The sequence below is a fragment of the Erythrolamprus reginae genome, chromosome 3, assembly GCF_031021105.1.
Source record: "Erythrolamprus reginae isolate rEryReg1 chromosome 3, rEryReg1.hap1, whole genome shotgun sequence".
Lineage (NCBI taxonomy): Eukaryota > Metazoa > Chordata > Lepidosauria > Squamata > Dipsadidae > Erythrolamprus > Erythrolamprus reginae.
The window spans coordinates 89,975,566-89,995,005 of NC_091952.1; the positions used below are offsets into that span (position 1 = coordinate 89,975,566).

The 19,440-nt window shown below is 43.0% G+C and overlaps 1 protein-coding gene across 3 annotated transcripts in view; it reads right to left on the reverse strand.

The window, feature by feature from the left end:
* ERICH3 (glutamate rich 3) overlaps positions 1 to 8,298 on the reverse strand; it is a 97,724-nt gene extending 89,426 nt beyond the window's left edge. The window contains exon 1 of one of the 3 annotated variants that reach the window (XM_070746169.1): positions 8,028 to 8,298. In XM_070746169.1, coding sequence (XP_070602270.1) covers positions 8,028 to 8,047 — 20 coding nt within the window. In that variant the 5' untranslated portion in view covers positions 8,048 to 8,298. The remainder of the gene's footprint in view (positions 1 to 8,027) is intronic. The other 2 variants (XM_070746172.1, XM_070746171.1) reach the window with 2 other exon arrangements.
* Between the last annotated feature and the right edge of the window lie 11,142 nt (positions 8,299 to 19,440).

Below are 19,440 nucleotides of genomic sequence, written 5' to 3' on the forward strand. Positions count from 1 at the left end.
GGAGCAAGTAAAGCAATGAAAAAAAAACCCTACAAAGACAAGGTTTGAAATACTTTCTTGGGAGAGTAACAATGAAAGTGCTTGAAAGCCGTTAAGAGCTGGGAACGCTGTTAGCACCTGGCTAGGGCTGAAAAGAAACTTATTCAGAGCAAGTTAAAGTAACTTGCTGCACATGTGCGGAAGCAAAAAAAAAATCACCAAAATCTCACTGGGACGTGTCCATGCACCCACAGGACACCTGGAGCTGTGCACTCAGTGCACCAGTAGCAGCAGCAGTGGCAACCCCCACCTGCTACCCATGTACTTATGTAGTGTACTGATTAAACTACACTGTATTGACTTGTCATCTGCTGTACGAGTTCCAAATTCCAACACTCCCATATTTATTATTTCAAAAAGTTGATTATGGAGGAATCCTACACAGTGGTACCTCTACCTACAAACGCCTCTACTTACAAACTTTTCTAGATAAGACCCGGGTGTTCAAGATTTTTTTCCACTGAAATTGTAAAAGACAGGGAGAAGCCTCCATGGAGCCTCTCTAGGAATCTCCTGGGAGGAAACAGGACCGGAAAAGGTGGGAAGAAGCCTCCGTGGGGCCTTTGTAGGAATCTCCTGGGAGGAAACTGGGCCTCCACCCTACCTGTGGTTTCCCCAATTGCACGCATTATTTACTTTTACATTTTGCTTCTTCTTTTCTACTTAAGAACCTGGTCATGGAACAAATTAAGTTCATAAGTAGAGGTACCAGTGTATTATTTATTTATTTATTTATTTATTTATTTATTTATTTATTTATTTATTTATTTATTTATTTATTTATTTATTTATTTATTTATTTATTTATTTATTTATTTATTTATTTATTGATTGATTGATTGATTTATTTATTTATTTATTTATTGATTGATTGATTGATTGATTGATTGGATTTGTATGCCGCCCCTCTCCGCAGACTCAGGGCACCTAACAACAATGGTAAAAACAACATGTAACAATCCAATTTAATAAAACAACTAAAAACCCTAATTATAAAAACCAAACATACACACAAACATACCATGCATAACTTGTAATGGCCTAGGGGAAGAAATATCTTAACTCCCCCATGCCTGGCGACAAAGGTGGGTCTTGAGTAGTTTGCGAAAGACAAGGAGGGTGGGGGCCGTTCTAATCTCTGGGGGGAGTTGATTCCAGAGGGCCGGGGCCGCCACAGAGAAGGCTCTTCCCCTGGGGCCCGCCAAACAACATTGTTTGGTCAACGGGACCCGGAGAAGGCCAACTCTGTGGGACCTTATTGGCCGCTGGGATTCATGTGGTAGAAGGCGGTTCCGGATGTATTCTGGCCCAATGCCATGTAGGGCTTTAAAGGTCATTACCAACACTTTGAATTGTGACCGGAAACCGATCGGCAGCCAGTGTAGGCTGCGGAGTGTTACAGAAACGTGGGCGAATCTAGGAAGCCCCACGATGGCTCTCGCGGCCGCATTCTGCACGATCTGAAGTTTCCGAACACTTTTCAAAGGTAGCCCCATGTAGAGAGCATTGCAGTAATCGAACCTCGAGGTGATGAGGGCATGAGCGACTATGAGCAATGACTCCCTGTCCAGATAGGGCCGCAACTGGTTAATTACAAGTGGCTTTTTTCTACTAATCTTCTCACTTACAAAATTAAACACCTAAACATATCTTTCAAGGATATTTAGTAGGGATGCATCTGACCCTGAGTCTTTCACATTTTAAGCAACCAAATATACTTACATATATTAGGATTAAAATAGAAAAATCAAAAGTCACTATTGAAATAGGCATTTTGTAAAACCCCATGCAAATGGCTGATCTTGGGTGATAATACACTTTTATCTATTGATTTTTCTTTTTTATAAAAAAATATTTTTACCAGCAGCTGGTTGGTATTAAAAAAGAAAAAAGGAACCAATGGCTTACAAAACTATGCTATTAGGTTAAGCCAGGAATGTCAAACTCGATTTCATTGAGGGCCACATCAGAGTTGTGTTTGACTTCGGGATAGGCATGGCCAGCTTGACATCACTCGTGTTGGAGGCATCTTGGTGGCCCAAGTGCTCTGCAAGAGAAAACAGTCTCTAGATCTCCATTTTCAACTGCAATGGTGTCCTGCTGCCCACAGCAGGAAGCAGTCACAGCCAAAAACAGAGTCTGGGAGGGCTGCATGCTGCCCTCCCAAGCTCCATTTCACTGACAGAGGGATTGCAGGCTGGTTCTTTGCTGTTTCTACAGTGGCCCCACAGGCCAGATCTAAGCACCCCGCACTCCCGATCTAGACCCCGGGCCCTGTGGTTTGATACCCCTGGATTAGGCTACTCTCAAAAAGCTTCCATTAATACCTCCCTTTTTAGATACTATCTTTCTTCTTGAAAAACGCAGGTCATGAATCATTTTTTTCTTCTGTTACGCATTTTAAATGGAATCTATAGTTCCTGGCCTAAAATTATGAGTAGAATACAAGAGTACAATTTTTAATCTTATCTTATGACTAAGGCCAAGGAAGCTGCTCAGATTCGCTGACAATTGAAATGGCATGTTAAAAACAGTAAATAAAATATTTCTTGTAGGAAAAAAAAATACCTGTCCAGAAATAGCAATGGGTCAAAAACGAGGGAAGTAGGTGCAAGCCACAAAAATGACATGGTGTCAATTGCTTACTGGACACAATTTAAAATCTTGCTATTGTATTTGTTTTACAGGGCTTAAGGGCAGGCTCTCTCATTACAACCTTATTAAGATCTACAGGACAGGTCTCTTTGCAGATGCTTCTGTTACCTGTTAGCAAAAGGCTGGCCTTTGTGATATGAATTAAAAGGTCCTTCCTGGTGTTGTTTCTGGGCAATGGAATGCACTCAAAGCTGGGTGTGTTTAGTTCCCGCGCAGTTAGTGAAAAACAAATATGACCACTGCAAAAATAAAGGGCAGCTGGAAACAGGCCAACGTATGCAAAATCGGGGAGCAAGATGTACTCTCTATGAGGCATAAAGAAAAATAAAATGCAAAAAGCCTCAAGCTTTGTTTCTACAGGCTGGTTTTTGAATGACAGCAGATGCTGCCTTTTGTTGTTGTTGTTGTTGCTGTTGTTATTGTTGTGTTTTTAAACTTCTTATTGGTTGTGGGGGAGCTTTCTCTAGCTGCCTAGAGTCATTAATTTGAAATACCATATTTTTTGGAGTATAAGAAGCACCAGATTATACAATACACCTTAATTTTGGGGGAGAATAGGGGGGAATATCTGCCTATCAAGTATTCATTTGGCTAGTATCCTTATTGTTATCAGCTTCAGCACATTATTTTATCCTGATTAGGGCTGGAGGGAAAAATCATTTGGAACAAGTAGCAATGAAAAAAAGCCTGCAAAGACTTAGGGCTGGAAAAAATATTCTTCGTAGAGAGTAACAATGAAAAAGCCAGCAAGCCAGTAAGATCTGGGAAAATCATTAGCACCTCATTAGGGCTGGGGGGAAAAGCTTGGAAAAAGCTACATTCAGGGTATAAGACGCACCCAAAATTTCAGCCTCTTTTAGGGAAGAAAAGGGTGCGTCTTATACTCTGAAAAATATGGGTAGATAGCTTTTTTTATTCTCGTCATATGTCTGACATTCAGTTCTGCTTTGTTCAGTGAAACTGGTCATGATGTTTGACTCCCATGAAGTGATTAGAAAAAGCCATGTCTTTTTTAACCAGGATTTTAATAATTAAAGATTTTTAGAATAAATTTTAATTTGAATTGGGTTTTTTTTATTTTTCTGTTTGTCTTTTCTAAATTTGATCAGTTTCCATTAATATTTATCAGAATAAGAAGGTAGAGGAATCAATTCAATTATAACAGATGAAATAGAAGAAAAATACACATTAGCAAATAATATAGAACAGAATAGAATAGAATTTTTATTGGCCAAGTGTGATTGGACACACAAGGAATTTGTCTTGGTGCATGTGCTCTCAGCATACATAAAATAAAATATACATTTGTCAAGAATCATGTGGTACAAAATGATTGTCATAGGGGTCAAATAAGCAATGAAGAAGCAATATTAATAAAAATCTTAGGATATAAGCAACAAGTTACAGTCATTCAGTCAACATGGGAGGAAATGGGTGAAAGGAATGATGAGAAAAACTAGTAGAATAGAAGTGCAGATTTAGTAGAAAGTCTGACAGTATTGAGGGAATTATTTGCTTAGTAGAGTGATGGCGTTCGGAAAAAAACTGTTCTTGCGTCTAGTTGTCTTGGTGTGCAGTGCTCTGTAGCGACGTTTTGAGGGTAGGAGTTGAAACAATTTGTGTCCAGGATGTGAGGGGTAATATGGTAATATTGTGAGTAAGATACAATAGTATGATTTTAAATCTTATTTTAGGACATAGGCCAAGAAAGCTGGTCAGAATCGCTGACAATTGAAATGACATGTAGACCAGTCGATAAAACATTTCATGTAGGAAGAAAAAAGGCTGAACTAAATGCGAGTTGTGGGAGGGGGAACCATCATAAAACATCAGTCCTGTGATCATGGGGTACTTCAAACAGTCATAAATTAGCACCAGCTCAGAGTACCCAAAATGCAATCATGTAACTCAGGGATGCATTCCTCATGATTTGGACCGGTTTGCCCAAACTGGTAATTTCCTCCTAGTGATTGTTGTGGTTGGATCGCAGCCAGGTCCTTTGATAAGAGACTTCAAGCCAGATAAACTGGGTCTGTCTGGGCATGGTCGACCTTTGTGGCTGTCAGAGGAGTCGGACAGTGAGGAGGAGGGAGAGACAGAGTGTGAGGGTCCTGCAGAGATTATAGAACCTCCAACTGGGCCTTTGCCTGGGTCTGATGAGGAAGAGGAGGGTAGGGACCCTATCCTGGATGCAAGAGTGAGAAGGATGCAGGAGAGGCAAGAACAGTTACGCAGACTCAGAAGGAGGACTTGAATACAGCTGTGTGCAGTCTATAATCCTAGGGTGTATAAAAGGGGAAGGAGATTGGGAGATTCCCTTTGCAGAAAATCAATATTTGACCCTTTGAAGGAAAAGAGCACATTAAGAGTTTTTGCCTTTTGTACAAACATATCTTTCTGAAGTTCTGAACAACATAGTGTTAAGAATTCTGTCAGTAATTTTGCTTTGGAAACTTTGTTTTGAAACCTTGCTTATTAGTTCTGCCACTTGCTTTGAATTTTGGCAGCCGAAGGACATTCCTTTGTTTTAATTTGTGTTTTTCAACAAATCTGATTGTACAATAGACTATTTCATTTCAAAACTGTATCTGAGCCTTAATTGGAAGTTAATTGCTGCTGGTTTGCCGTGTTAGACAGAACAGTGATGTCATAATAATGTCCCTGAACTGGATCAGTCGGTACCGGTCTATGGGAGCCACCACCTTTTTTTATTATTACTTTTTTTTAAAAAAATTATATTTTTCCTTCTGAGCATGCGCAGAAGCCGAGTTCCGGCACTATGCATGCGGTCACCATCTGTTTTTCAGCTTTGTTTTCTTCGCTACACAGCGTGGGAGGAAGCGAACAAGCAGTGAAGTAAGTAACAACCCAGCCCTGATATAACTGCAAGGGAGGTCTGGATGTTATAACTTCAGAACAGGATCTTTAAAAAACTTTTGGGGATCCGTTCTAACTTTGACCAGTTACTAAGCATAAGTCAAGGGCTACCTGCATTCATAAGGCAGATTCACGAGTTTAGGATCCGTTCTGTTTGCAGTCTCTGTTTATAAAAACATCCAAAATACCTTCTCTCAACAATTTAAAGACTTTATGTCCTATTTAAAAAATGCTTTTGAGGGGTCCATGTTCCATTTACAAATGGTTTTTTATAGTTCTTTTAGATATGAAATTTCTAACATACGAGAAAGGGCACCAAGATGTTGATGAATATATTATCTTCCAGAGACAAAACTGACAGGGTATTTTCAACGCAACCTCTGTGAAGCTATTCCTCTCCCTAAAATAAAAAGTCACCATGACAGAGGTGCTAATTAGTTAATCTGAACTAACGTTCAAGGTAGGCTGGAAAAGATCCTAGAAGACAGAGAAGTTAAAAGGGCAAGAACATAGACATTTGGGGATTAAAGAAAGTTGGCAATTATAAATAAGACAGTAAGAACTGGTAGAAGTGTAGTTGGAAGACAGGTGCGAAGGAAGAAGGAACAAGGAAAAGGAGGCATGGAGAAATTAATGAGAAGGTACTGAACAAATATTACCGTGGTTACAGTCAGGAGACCTGGCAGTGAGAAGTAAATTGAAATGTTAGAAGGACGATCTGAGAAGGGGAAAGGACCAGTAGACATAGAAAACAATGGCTGGAGATGATCACATTAATGAGAGGAAAAACCAAGGTAGCCTACAAAAACTCTCTTATAAGGTCATAACAAGCAATCCCCAATGAAGTCAACAGCAAAGAAAGGCCTACCAGATGGGCATGAAAACCACAGCAAGACTACACTTCCCATTTTCCAGCCTACTGTATTAAGACTGCAATTTCTATTATTTCCAGTCACTGTGGTTTATGGCCATACTCATTGAGAACTGTAATCCAAATTCATGGGGATATCCATCGTATTAAGTAAAACTGATATATGCAATGTAAGGATTATTTAATAATATATATGTAGAAGGACAGTTGTCCTATTATGATTATTGCTTCTTACTGCATCGGCACTGACAATTGCTTCTATGATTCACTATATTTCTGCAGGGATTGATTTTTTATATGAGGAAGTATTTTTTTAAAACATCGGTCCTCTACTGCAGTCTGGACCAGATAAGATTTGTGCAGAAAAATGACAGATCCTATGGTAATATTTTTCCATTCATGAAAACACAAATGTTTTATTCTCCCTATGCATATTTGCGAACACATGCACTGATGCATTGTATTAGAGTGACAGTTTATGACTGATCCATATCTAGCATTACAATATAAATGGTTTGAAAACTAGGGACTGATAAATCTAAATAAAGGCAAATTTGATTTAATGCAATATGGGAATCTTGCTATTATTTTTCAGTGGAATATTTGATTTAACTCCTAGAACACAGAGGTGGACACCCAAACACACACATACACACATACTTTTTCATGATGAAATTCAGGCTTTCTAGCCATCAGCACTTGGTCAGTTCTGAATGTATTAAAATTGCTTCAGATTTCTTAAAAAATTGATTTATTAGAAAACTTTCAGTGTTACTGTGAACATTCAACGTCAAGGTTATTAACTTTCTAATGCATAAAGCTTACAATAATTTAAGTTAGCTGCCTTTAGGTTTTGTATTAATTTATTTTGTTTTTTACCCTTCAGAAAGGTAAGAAATAGAAGGGATTGTATTAACTACAACAGGACAAGTTTTGCAATAGAATCAGCTTTTGAGCCGTTCACCTACTTTCTTTAAAAAATGTTTACTATGGTTCATTAAACAAACGAAAACTTCATCAGAGCAAGGGGATTTAGATTAGATTTTTTCCCTCCTTGCTTGAAAGACTCCATTGACGAACTAGCAGGAGCTGCCAAATCTATATTCCAACAGGTTGTCCAGAAATAAAGAATGTATCCATTTCATTCTGAGATGCAATTTTTGCAAATTAAAATCATTTCTCTGTGCTCCCTGCCAGTCCATCATGCCTGAAGAAGATGGATGAGGTTCAGCCTAGTCAAAATCCCTTGCTGTCCCAAACATCATACACTAAACAGCAACTTAACCTAGGATTTGGAGGGAGGGGCACCTACAACTCAAGCTGATGAATTGACCTGTGTCATCCACAGCCTGTTCACTTTGCAAAGAAATGGCATTTCAGTAACTGGGGAGAAAAAGGCTTTTGATCTCTGAGTCACAGATAGAAAAAAAAAAAGGTTGGGTCCCCCCCCCCCCCCTTTTCTTTCAGAAAATGAATTCATAACCCAGCAGCTCAGGAGACAAGACAGGCTGACAGCAATCCAAAAAGATGATTTTGATCTCATCCCATCCACCCTCACCCAAGTATTTGGAAGCTTCTCACTTACCCAGAATGGGGATGATTCATGCTTACAGAATAGCTCTTTTTTGGGTGTGGGGAGGATGCACTGGAACCCCAAAGGGCAGCTTTGGGGCGCTAAAAGGCTGGATGCTTTTTAAATGAGAACCTTCATTCTCAGCGCCTGGAGGCTGCGCTGCCTCGCCTCGCCTCGCCCCGCGCCAGACAGAGCCCGCACCCAACTGATGCCCTGGAGGGGGGGGGGAACCCGCACATCACCTCGCCCCCACCCACCTCCCCCCCCTCCAGCCTCCTGCATCAAGGCAGGTCTTCGCGTTGCTAAGGGAGGACCACGTGGTGATGCTTTGAAAGAGGTGGGCGCAAAGGTCTCCGTTGACCCAATGAATTGGGAGGCTGCGCGGGCTCTCGACGCTGATAGGGGAAGCCGAGCTGCCCGTTTCTGCAAGTTGCCAGTTCCCCGGGCTCCTGTAACCCGACGCTGACAAGCATATGGGGAGAGAGAATGAAAGGGAGGGAAGCGGACGCGAGCTGCTTGTACTGTCCTTGCGCAATGCTCCAACTTGACTTGGAGCGAATCCGTAGAGGTACTATGCTCAAACGTGGAAGCTGATGGTGTCAGGATTTTCCCTGTCGAGGTTAAGAGAAAGACAGACTGGCTGGCCGCTCCCTAAAAATGGAAATTATTTGGGGTCCCCATGGAAGAGGGGTCCCCAAACTTGCCAAATTTAAATTTTTTGGACTTCAACTCCCAGAATTCTCCAGCCAGCTATTCCAATGCATAAATCTTACAATAATTTAAGTTGGCTGCTTTTAGGTTTTGCATTGATTTTATTTTATTTGATTTTTCCCTTCAGAAAAGTAAGAAATAGAAGGGATTGTATTAATTAGAGCAGGACAAGTTTTGCAATAAGATGGCCAGCTGCTCCCTGAAGATGGAAATTATTTGGGGTCCCCATGGAAGAGAGGTCCCCAAATTTGTCAACTTGTAGACTTCAGTTCCCAGAGTTCTCCAGCCAGCTATACTAATGCATAAATCTTACAATAATTTAAGTTGACTTCCCTATAGGTTTTGTATTACAGTAGTATTATTATTTTTTGTTTTTCCCCTTCAGAAAGGTAAGAAATAAAAGGGATTGTATTAACTACAAGAAGTTTTGCAATAGAATCAGAGCCGTTCACCTATTTTCTTTAAAAATGTTTACTATGGTTCATTAAACAAAGGAAAACTTCATCAGAGCAAGGGGGTTTAGATTACCTCCAACTATTCTGGCTGGAGAATTCTGGGAGTTGAAGTCCACAAGTCTTAAACATTGCCAAGTTTGAAGACCGCTCTGCCCACTGAAGGATCAGGACTGACGTGCCATCTAAGAATTTGATTCTTCTAAACTCAGATCCCTGAAATCTGCGAGGAAGTGACCCCTTGCAGGGTGCAACTTCTACAGTTGCAGAGGCAGGCATCTGTCTCTAAGATATTTGTACACCCCCCCCCCAAAAAAACCCCCCTAGAGTTCAGTAAAGTGGCTGGAAAGAAAGGAAAGATAGAAAGGAAACACTTTACATGCATTTAACATTTTGTAAACAGACCAGAGAAAATCCAAAGCACACCTTTATTGCAACTTCAGTGCAAAAGGCGATTCTTTCACCTGCCCAGCTTTTAAAATACGCCTTGTGGCCAACTTGAGTATTTTCTCCTTTGAGATAAAGTTTCAATGCTGAACTGATTTAGCTTAATTTTTAAAAAAGGAAAGGAAAAAAAGAAGCATTTGTGGAAAGGAACATGGTTGAGATGGATTACACCCAGGTTAGAGATTTTCCTTTCTGCTCTGGTCCTAGAACTACAAGTGGCAGGTGAATCAAGAGAGAATAAAGGAATTGTTTCTTATCACTGAATAAGCTGGCTGATCTTGAAAAATTAAAGAGAGTTGGGTTCCATTAATACTGGGATGAGAGACCACTAGGAAATCTTTTTTTTAAAAAAAGGTTCTTTATTGTTTAAATATTTTTTTTCACATGTTTCATTTGGGTTTTACAGATCTTATTCCGTTTCATTTCAATTACCTTTTGTATATATCATTCATTTCCCTATCTCTTCTATAAAATTGCATACATTTCAATATAAATACCATAAGTAGAATACATTTTAGCATAGAAGACAGAAAATGCTTGTACTTCACTTCTATTAATATTATAAGGCATTTGCTATTCTTTCTATATATACTGATACTAAACATTGTTACATTTTTAGTTTTTCTTTAGAATCCATTTGTGCCATTTGTACCATGTTCGTTTTAATTCTTTACTTTTAATTCCCTTAATTGAGTTTGCAATTTCATCCATCTCTACACATCTATATATTTTGTCAATAATTAAACTCTCCGATGGAGTCTGTTCATTTTTCCACATTTGCGCTAGCAACATTCTAGTTGCAGTATTTATGTGAGTCATAAGAAAACATGTTTGCTTAGAATAGTGTCTTCTCCAGATTCCTAGAAACATACCTTCTGGAGTGTATTCTTTCTCCTCGTTAGTGATTTCTATAAGCCATCTGTGAATTGTCTTCCATATTTTTTGAATTTTGGGACAAGACCACCACATGTGAAAAAAAGGAACCGTTTTGTTTTTTACATTTCCAGCAGGTGTCTTGTAAAGTCGGGTAAATCTTCGCTAGCCTCGATGGGGGCATATACCATCTGTAAAAAAGTTTATAGAAATTTTCCTTGTAGGTGCTGACAGTGTGATTTTGGATATTGTGTTCCATGTTCTCTCCCAGTCCGCTAGATGTATATATATCCATTAGGAAATCTTAAGAGCTATAGGTTGGACAAAACAGCTAAAAAAAAATCCCTCCATAAATGGAAGAAAAACTTGTTCTATAGTGATCTCAAGAAAACAACTGAGATTTGCATTTGGAGGTTCCATCTGGAGGGTACTTAAAAAGGGCTATTGTTTAATATACATGTAGCAATGGCTACATACTTTGATTATTTTCAAAACAGTGAAACATATTCATGATGAGACTTCTGCCTATTGTTATTCCCAATAATTAAACAAAATGTACACAGACACATGTACTATGAATACCAGGGACTAAAAAACGACATCAGCCTTTTTATAGGCTTTTTGAAGGTGTCCTAGTTAGCTATCTAGTATGACGTAGTAATTAACTGTTAGACTAGGGGGATCCAGGTTCAAGTCCAACCTCAGCCACTGGAAGTCATTGAGTGATTTTGGATTGGCCACCTCTTGACATAACTCAGCTGAGAAGACACATACGAGGATCGCCCAGAAAGTAATGCACATTTTTTTTCTCCAACAATTATTTATTGAACACAATGAAACTTACATACAAGAATGATGTTTCTTCTACACTCCCTATGTTTCCACGTAATTTCCATCCCATTCTGTGGCCTTCCTCCAGTGAGACACAAGGACGTGTATGCCCTGTCGGTACCACTCCTTGTTCTGGTCACGAAGCCATTTCTGCACTGTGTGAATCACCTCTTCGTCATCCTCAAAATGTCTTCCACGAATGGCATCCTTTAATGGCCCAAACAAGTGGAAGTCTGAGGGAGCATTTGTGAATGTTCCTAACAGTTTCTTTCTGCGTAGTGAGAAATTCAATGACGACACGCTGCTTGTAACGTACATCACTTACAGACGCCATTTCGAAACACTGCTGCAGCTACACTATCTATCTGAAGAAATGCAAAATGTACACGTGTATTCCTGGCAATTCAAATAATGTATATTTAAAGTTTTGCTTTTGTACCATTACTGTAGGCTGAGGGGGGGGAATGTGGTCCATTACTTTCTGAGCGACCCTCGTACATACAGGGAATCCTTGCTTGCTGACTGCCTCATGGGGTGATTGTTCAAACAGTGGTGAAAAAAACCCCACTAGTTAATCCTAGACATACAACCACAATTGAACCCCAAATGGCCCCGTCTTCTGACCTTTCTAGCCACAGCTATTAAGTAAATCACTGTAGTTGTTAAGTTAGCAACATGGTAGTTCAGTGAATTTGGCTTCCTCATTGAGTTTGCTTGTCAGTTCACAAAAGGTGATCACATGACCCTCAGGCACTTCAATTGTCATGCAGGGTAGTTACCAAGTGTCCGAATTTTGATCATGTCACCATAGGGATGCTGTAAGTGTGGAGAAATGGTCACAAGTCACTTTTTTCAGTGCTGTTATAACTTCAGTCACTAAACAAAATGTTGGTTGAGGTCTACTTGTATTTTGTTTATTTAATTTTATTTTGCGGCAAGCCATCACATTTTACAGCCCCTGCACTGTCCCTTGGTCATGACTGCCATTTGTGTGATTTTCAACTAGCAGAGTTAATGGAGAAGGTAGAAGTAAAATTGTAAGTTACAATTGCAATTGCTACCCAGTCACCGTGTCACTCCAATTAATGACTGAGGGGGAAGTAAGGACATAAACCAGGGATGTCAAACACAAGGACTGTAGGCCAAATCCAGCCCATGGGGTACTGAGATCTGGCCCGTGGAACCACCCTGAAAACAGGGGCCTTAGTGCTGGCCCGCACTGCCTCTGCTTGCGAAGATGAAGCATGAAAGTCCCACGTGATCATCCTGAGCTCCATTTTCGGCTGTGACAGCCTATTGCAGTGTTCTGCCAGCAAAATTGAAGCCTGGGAGGGCCACACGCAGCAGAGTGCTAGCAAAACCAACTACAGTGAACCCTCGAGTTTCGCGTCCTCAAGGATCGCGAAAGGGCTATTTCGCTAGTTTTCAACCCGGAAGTAAACTCCACCATCTACGCATGCGTGCCCTTCCACGCATGCGTAGATGGTGGAGTTTCCCCGCCGGGCAGAGGCTTCCCTGGGTCTTCCCCCTCTTTCTCTATGTTGCTTCTTCCTCTCTCACACTCTCTTCCTCCCTCTCTCATCTCTTTCTTTCCTTCTCTCTCTTTCTCTATCTCTCCCCCTCTTGCTCTCGAGCGGCCGCCTAGCAGCTGATCTGCTCGGCAGCGCAGCAGCAGCGAGGAGCCGAAGATCTTCGGCTCCTTGCTGGTGCTGCGCTGCCGAGCAGATCAGCTGCTAGGCGGACGAAGGAACCTTCCCTGGGTCTTCCCCGCCCGGATCTTCGGCTCCTCGCTGCAGCCGCGCGCCCCTCGCCTTCGCCTCACCTGGCGGGCGAAGGAGGGCGCAGCTCCGGCCGCTCGCCTCGGAGCCGGTCTGCCTCACTGCCTCCAGTCCCGGCAATTCCCCTCAGCACGCTGCCGGATCCAGCGGGGGAGGGGGGGAAGCGAAGGCGCGGCGATGGGCAAGGGCTGCCAGTGAGCCTTCTCCGTCCCTTTCCTGCTGCACCGGTCTGGGGCCAAGTGGGCGGGGGGCGGCCGGGACCTCGCCTGTCTCCGCCGCCCGCATCGCCCCTCCGGCGGGCCGGCCTCCCCCGCCCGCCTCTGCTGCAGCCGCCACCGCCTCCCCGACTGGCACAAAAGGGCCCCGCCCGCCCCGCCCCGAAGCTTACCTTGCGGCGGGATTCCCTCCCCCCGCAGCCAAAACTAAAAGCCTGTCTCCTGCCGCCCGGTTTAGCCAGGACACGAGCGGCGAAGTGACACCCCCCACCCCAGCACTTTGAATCCCGCCGCAAGGTAAACTTTGGGGCGGGGCGGGCGGGGCCCTTTTGTGCCAGTCGGGGAGGCGGCGGTGGCTGCAGCAGAGGCGGGCGGGGGAGGCCGGCCCGTCGGAGGGGCGATGCGGGCGGCGGAGACAGGCGAGGTCCCGGCCGCCCCCCGCCCGCTTGACCCCGGGGGGCTGAAGGGAGCCGGGCGGGGGCTACTCCCCCAGCCGGTTAACTTGAAGCGCTCGATTAACCGGCTGGGGGAAGGCAGGGCATTTGCCTCCTCTTTCCAGCTGAAGGAAAGGCAGACAACTGCCTTTCCCTCGGTCGCTTCCCGGAGACCGCTTTGGAACATCGCTTTGGGAGAGGGGGCAACTGCTCCCAGTTAAGAAGCAAGAATCCACCCCCTAGCCAAACGGCTTTTTTCGTGTTTAGCGCTCGAACGCCGTGCTAAACAGGAAAAAAGCCATTTGGCTAGGGGGTGGATTCTTGCTTCTTAACCGGGAGCAGTTGCCCCCTCTCCCAAAGCGATGTTCCAAAGCGGTCTCCGGGAATCGACCAAGGGAAAGGCAGTCGCCTGCCTTTCCTTCAGCTCTAAAGAAGCGGCAACTGCCCTGCCTCCCCCAGCCGGTTAACCGAGCGCTTCAAGTTAACCGGCTGGGGGGAGGCAGGGCAGTTGCCGCTTCTTTAGAGCTGAAGGAAAGGCACGGCGTTCGAGCGCTAAACACGAAAAAAGCCGTTTGGCTAGGGGGTGGAAGTGAAAGTGAAATGCCGCTCGTAGCAGCTGCTAGAGCCACCGGCATTTCACTTTCCCTCCCAGGCAAAAAGATGCCGGGGAGAGGGGCACGCCTTCCGCCTGGGAAGTCCGGCCCCATCAGCCCAGAATGCCGGCATCTTTTTGCCTGGGAGGGAAAGTGAAATGCCGCTCGTAGCAGCTGCTAGAGCCGCCGGCATTTCACTTTCCCTCCCAGGCAAAAAGATGCCGGCATTCTGGGCTGATGGGGCCGGACTTCCCAGGCGGAAGGCGTGCCCCTCTCCCCGGCATCTTTTTGCCTGGGAGGGAAAGTGAAATGCCCGCGGCTCTAGCAGCTGCTACGAGCGGCATTTCACTTTCCCTCCCAGGCAAAAAGATGCGGGGAGAGGGGCACGCCTTCCGCCTGGGAAGTCCGACCCCATCAGCCCAGAATGCCGGCATCTTTTTGCCTGGGAGGGAAGGTGAAATGCCGCTCGTAGCGTGGGCGGGCGCGCGCGCGGGGACCCCAGCTTCGCTTCCCAGCTGGGAAGCGGCCCCAGCAATGGCGTGGGCGGGCGGCGCGTGCGCGGGGAAACCCCAGGCGCGAGCAACGGGCTGGCCGGGCGAAGGGCGGTGGAAGTAAAAACACCATCTGCGCATGTGCAGATGATGTTTTTACTTCCGCACCGCTACTTCGCGAAAAATCGATCATTGCTTGGGGTCCTGGAACGGAACCCTCGCGATGATCGAGGGTTCACTGTACTAGCAAAAATGGCATTTGATCACATAAGTGACATGGAGCTGACCACGCTCACCCTGGCCCCTCAAGGTCAAACACAACCCTGATGCGGCCCTCAATGAAATTGAGTTTTTCACCCCTGTCATCACCAAGAAAGGACTGCTTTGTATAGGCTTTGATTTCCCTGTTTAGCAAAAAGCAGATCTTCTCTTAGAGGTTTTTTCTTAACTGCCATTAATAATAAAAAAAGACCTCTAGCAAGATTAAGTCTGACAATTCTAGCTGTTACCTAAAATGGGACATAGAGTGGAATTGACTGTCATGTCCATTGTAAAATCTTGACAGGGGTGAACTGGATAGGGCATAATACATGCCTACTTGGGACACAGGTCTAAGGAGCATGTAGTTAGGAATATAGTTCATAAAATGGACACTGTTGTGGTTAGCTCTGGCCCAGCTCCTGCCCCAAGGACTGTGGATGTGGGGGAGACATCCACATGCTGCAGGCCTGTTTTGCCCCCGGTGGAATCTGCTGATGAAGGCTCCTCTGACCAAGAAGACATGAGTGACAGGGAGGAGGAGAGTGTGGCAGACAGCTCAGAAGGAGATCAATTATCTAGCTCCACCTTGGATTCAGAACAATAGTTAATGATACAGCCACGCATGCGGAGAGCGATGCATAGGCAACAACAACTGAGAGATTATTATCAAAGAAAATGAGGCCACCTGTGGTTGGGTGGGGCTGTGGTAATTAGCGAGGCTTCTATAAATAGCAGCCTGTGGGTTTGGCCATTGTGGAGGATTATCTGATTGTTGTGTTTCGTGACTGCTTTACTGACTTTGACCTTTTGTGTGCTGATTTTCCCCGCTTTGACACTAAACCAGGGCAAAGTGTGTTTCACTTTGTGAAAGAAGAAGGACTGTGAATTGCCTCACAGCTGCAAGCTAAATATCACAGAACTGATAAGGGACTTGGACAAATTACCAGTTTGTTTGGAGATGAGTGCTCTTTGCTATACCAAAAGAGGGCTTAGTTTGAGTGAATTTTCCTTATAAAGAACATTGTTTTGAATTTTCAAACATGTGTGTGTCTGAAATTTGTACCTGTGAATTTTTGGGAGGATTCTACCAGAGAGCCCGACAGAACAGACACACTGCAATTTGTCACATTGGTGAGCTATGCAGCTACATACATTTGACAAACAGACCCCAAAAGTCTCTGATACACTTGAAATGGAGCAAAATTTCAGCTCCGTTTCTAGTTCATCATATGCAGGCCCTTTATGTAACTAAGCAAGCTGCATTTCCAGTCTGATCCACAAACACTGGAATGCCTGCTTGTTAATATCTTATTGACAAAAGCTGCCATAGAGACTTGGTTTCAATTTCCAGAGAAGCCTCTTGAACACCAAAATCTATATTTGAAAGCTTCTTTTACTCAAAATTATACAATTGCAGTGGGGAGATGTGTTGGTAGTCTTTGACAATTCATTTAGTGACCGTGACCATTTTTAAAGGACCATTGCATCCTTCCCATGGTCACATGACCAAAAATCAGATAATTAGCAACTGGCAGATATTTATGTTGGTTGCAGTGTCCCAGGACCATGTGATCATCTTTTGTGACCTTCTGACAAGTAAAATCAATGGTCAAGCCAGAGTCATTTAACAACCATGTTACTGATTTAACACTTAACTGTGACAGGAGAGGTTGTAAAATGGGGCAAAATTCACTTAACTGTCTCACTTACCAACATAAATTTTGAGCTCAGTTGTGGTCGTAAGTCAAGAACTCCTTGTGCATCCTTAGAGATGGAATTCATACAATAGCCCCGTTTCCCTTTTCCATGTTGAGACATCCTTAATGAGGTTACATACATTTAAAAAAATCATATCTTAATATTTAAATAAGAGGATGTTGTTCCAAATGGCAAGAAAAAAGTAGAATACAAATGTATCAAATGCCAATGTATCAAATGTCAAGAAAGAGAATAAGTAAGTTGGAGTACAGTTACCATAACAGAAGTTTGCCCATTACCATTGGATGTCATGACGGTTGTAGTACGAGTCAGTCACACAACCCACCCAATTTTACACCCTTCTTTGTGACGGTTGTGGTTCATTGCCTGAAAAATGGAAGTGCTGGTTTTCAGCAAAAGCATTGTAAAATTCAGTTGCGTTGACCAGAGAATGCTGCCAGGGTGACCATGTTGTGAAGTGGACAAAATTCAGTCTCATAAGAGGGAGCCCAGCCATCAGAACTTCCAATCCATAAGTCCCCTTTTTCAGGTCGATCATCGCTTTGAATGGTTTCTAAGCAACAGATCATAATTCAAGGGCTATGGGCAAGTTACTTGGAACCTTGAAAGGCTTCCTATAATATACGAGGATCATTCAGAAAATAATGCACAATTTTTTTTCTTCAACAATTATTTATTGAACACAATGAAATTTACACATAAGAATGAATGATGTTTCTTCTATACTCCCTATTTTTCCACATAATCTCCGTCCCGTTACATGGCCCTCCTCCAGCGAGACACAAAGGCATGTATGCCCTCTCAATACCACTCCTTGTTCTGGTCACGAACCCTTGGGAGCTCTGCCAAACAGTCTTCTAATGCAGTGATTTTCAACCTTTTTTGAGCTGCGGCACATTTTTTACATTTACAAAATCCTGGGGCACACCACCAACCAAAAGGACACAAAATGACACTCTAAGACACTCTCCTCTCTTTTTCCATCCCTGTCTCCTCCCCCTCTTGTGTGTGTGTATATACATACTCTTGAACCATTTCCAAAAACAGGTGAGGGCTGGGGCGTTTTCTCTATTATTTTTTGGGTGCTTTTTATATGCTTTAAATCAAGAGTCACTTCTCTCTCTCTCTCTTTTGTTGCTCTCTCTTTCATCTCATTCTCTGTCTCAATCATTTTCTCATTTCTCTTTTTTCCTTCCCTCTTTGCTCATTTCTCTCTTTCTCTCTCTCCCTTCCTCTCCTTTTCTCTCTCTCTCTTTCTTTCTATCTCTCTCTTGCTTTCTTTCTCTCTCTCTCTCTCTTGCTTTCTCTCTCTCTCTTGCTTTCTCTCTCTCTCACTTGCTTTCTCTCTCACTCACTCTTTCTTTCTCTCTCTCTCTCACACACACACCGTACTTCTGTCGACTGCAGATTCTCCATAAACTGTACACAAACGTTTGTGAATATTCCCAACAATTTCTTTCTCTGCAGTTAGAAATTCAATGACGACACACTGCTTGTAACGTACCTCACTTACAGATGCTATTTGGAAACACTGCTGCAGCTACGCTATCTGTCTGAAGAAACACAAAATTTACACACACACTCCTGACAATTCAAATAATGTATATCTAAAGTTTTGCATTTGTACCATTACTGTATGATGAGAAAAAAATTTGATGCATTCCTTTCTGAGCGACCCTCGTAGCTGGATCTTACTAGTTCAAGAAATGGCACTGAAGACCACATGTATTTATAAGGTCAAAAAGTGGCTATAGAGCAGGAATGGGAAACTGATCTAGCAGCCATTGTTACAACATGGTGTTTTTGACAATGCAATGGTTGGACTCTTATTAATATTAGCTCAGCAATCACTGAATGCCAAAGAAAGAATATTGGAGGGCCAAGAGTACTGATAGGAATTGTATTTTATATAGAAACATAGAAACATAGAAGTCTGACGGCAGAAAAAGACCTCATGGTCCATCTAGTCTGCCCTTATACTATTTTCTGTATTTTATCTTAGGATGGATATATGTTTATCCCAGGCATGTTTAAATTCAGTTACTGTGGATTTATCTACCACATCTGCTGGAAGTTTGTTCCAAGGATCTACTACTCTTTCAGTAAAATAATATTTTCTCATGTTGCTTTTGATCTTTCCCCCAACTAACTTCAGATTGTGTCCCCTTGTTCTTGTGTTCACTTTCCTATTAAAAACACTTCCCTCCTGGACCTTATTTAACCCTTTAATATATTTAAATGTTTCGATCATGTCCCCCCTTTTCCTTCTGTCCTCCAGACTATACAGATTGAGTTCATGAAGTCTTTCCTGATACGTTTTATGCTTAAGACCTTCCACCATTCTTGTAGCCCGTCTTTGGACCCGTTCAATTTTGTCAATATCTTTTTGTTGGTGAGGTCTCCAGAACTGAACACAGTATTCCAAATGTGGTCTCACCAGCATTCTATATAGTGGGATCATAATCTCCCTCTTCCTGCTTGTTATACCTCTAGCTATGCAGCCAAGCATCCTACTTGCTTTCCCTACCGCCTGACTGCACTGTTCACCCATTTTGAGACTGTCAGAAATCACTACCCCTAAATCCTTTTCTTTTGAAGTATTTGCCAACACTGAACTGCC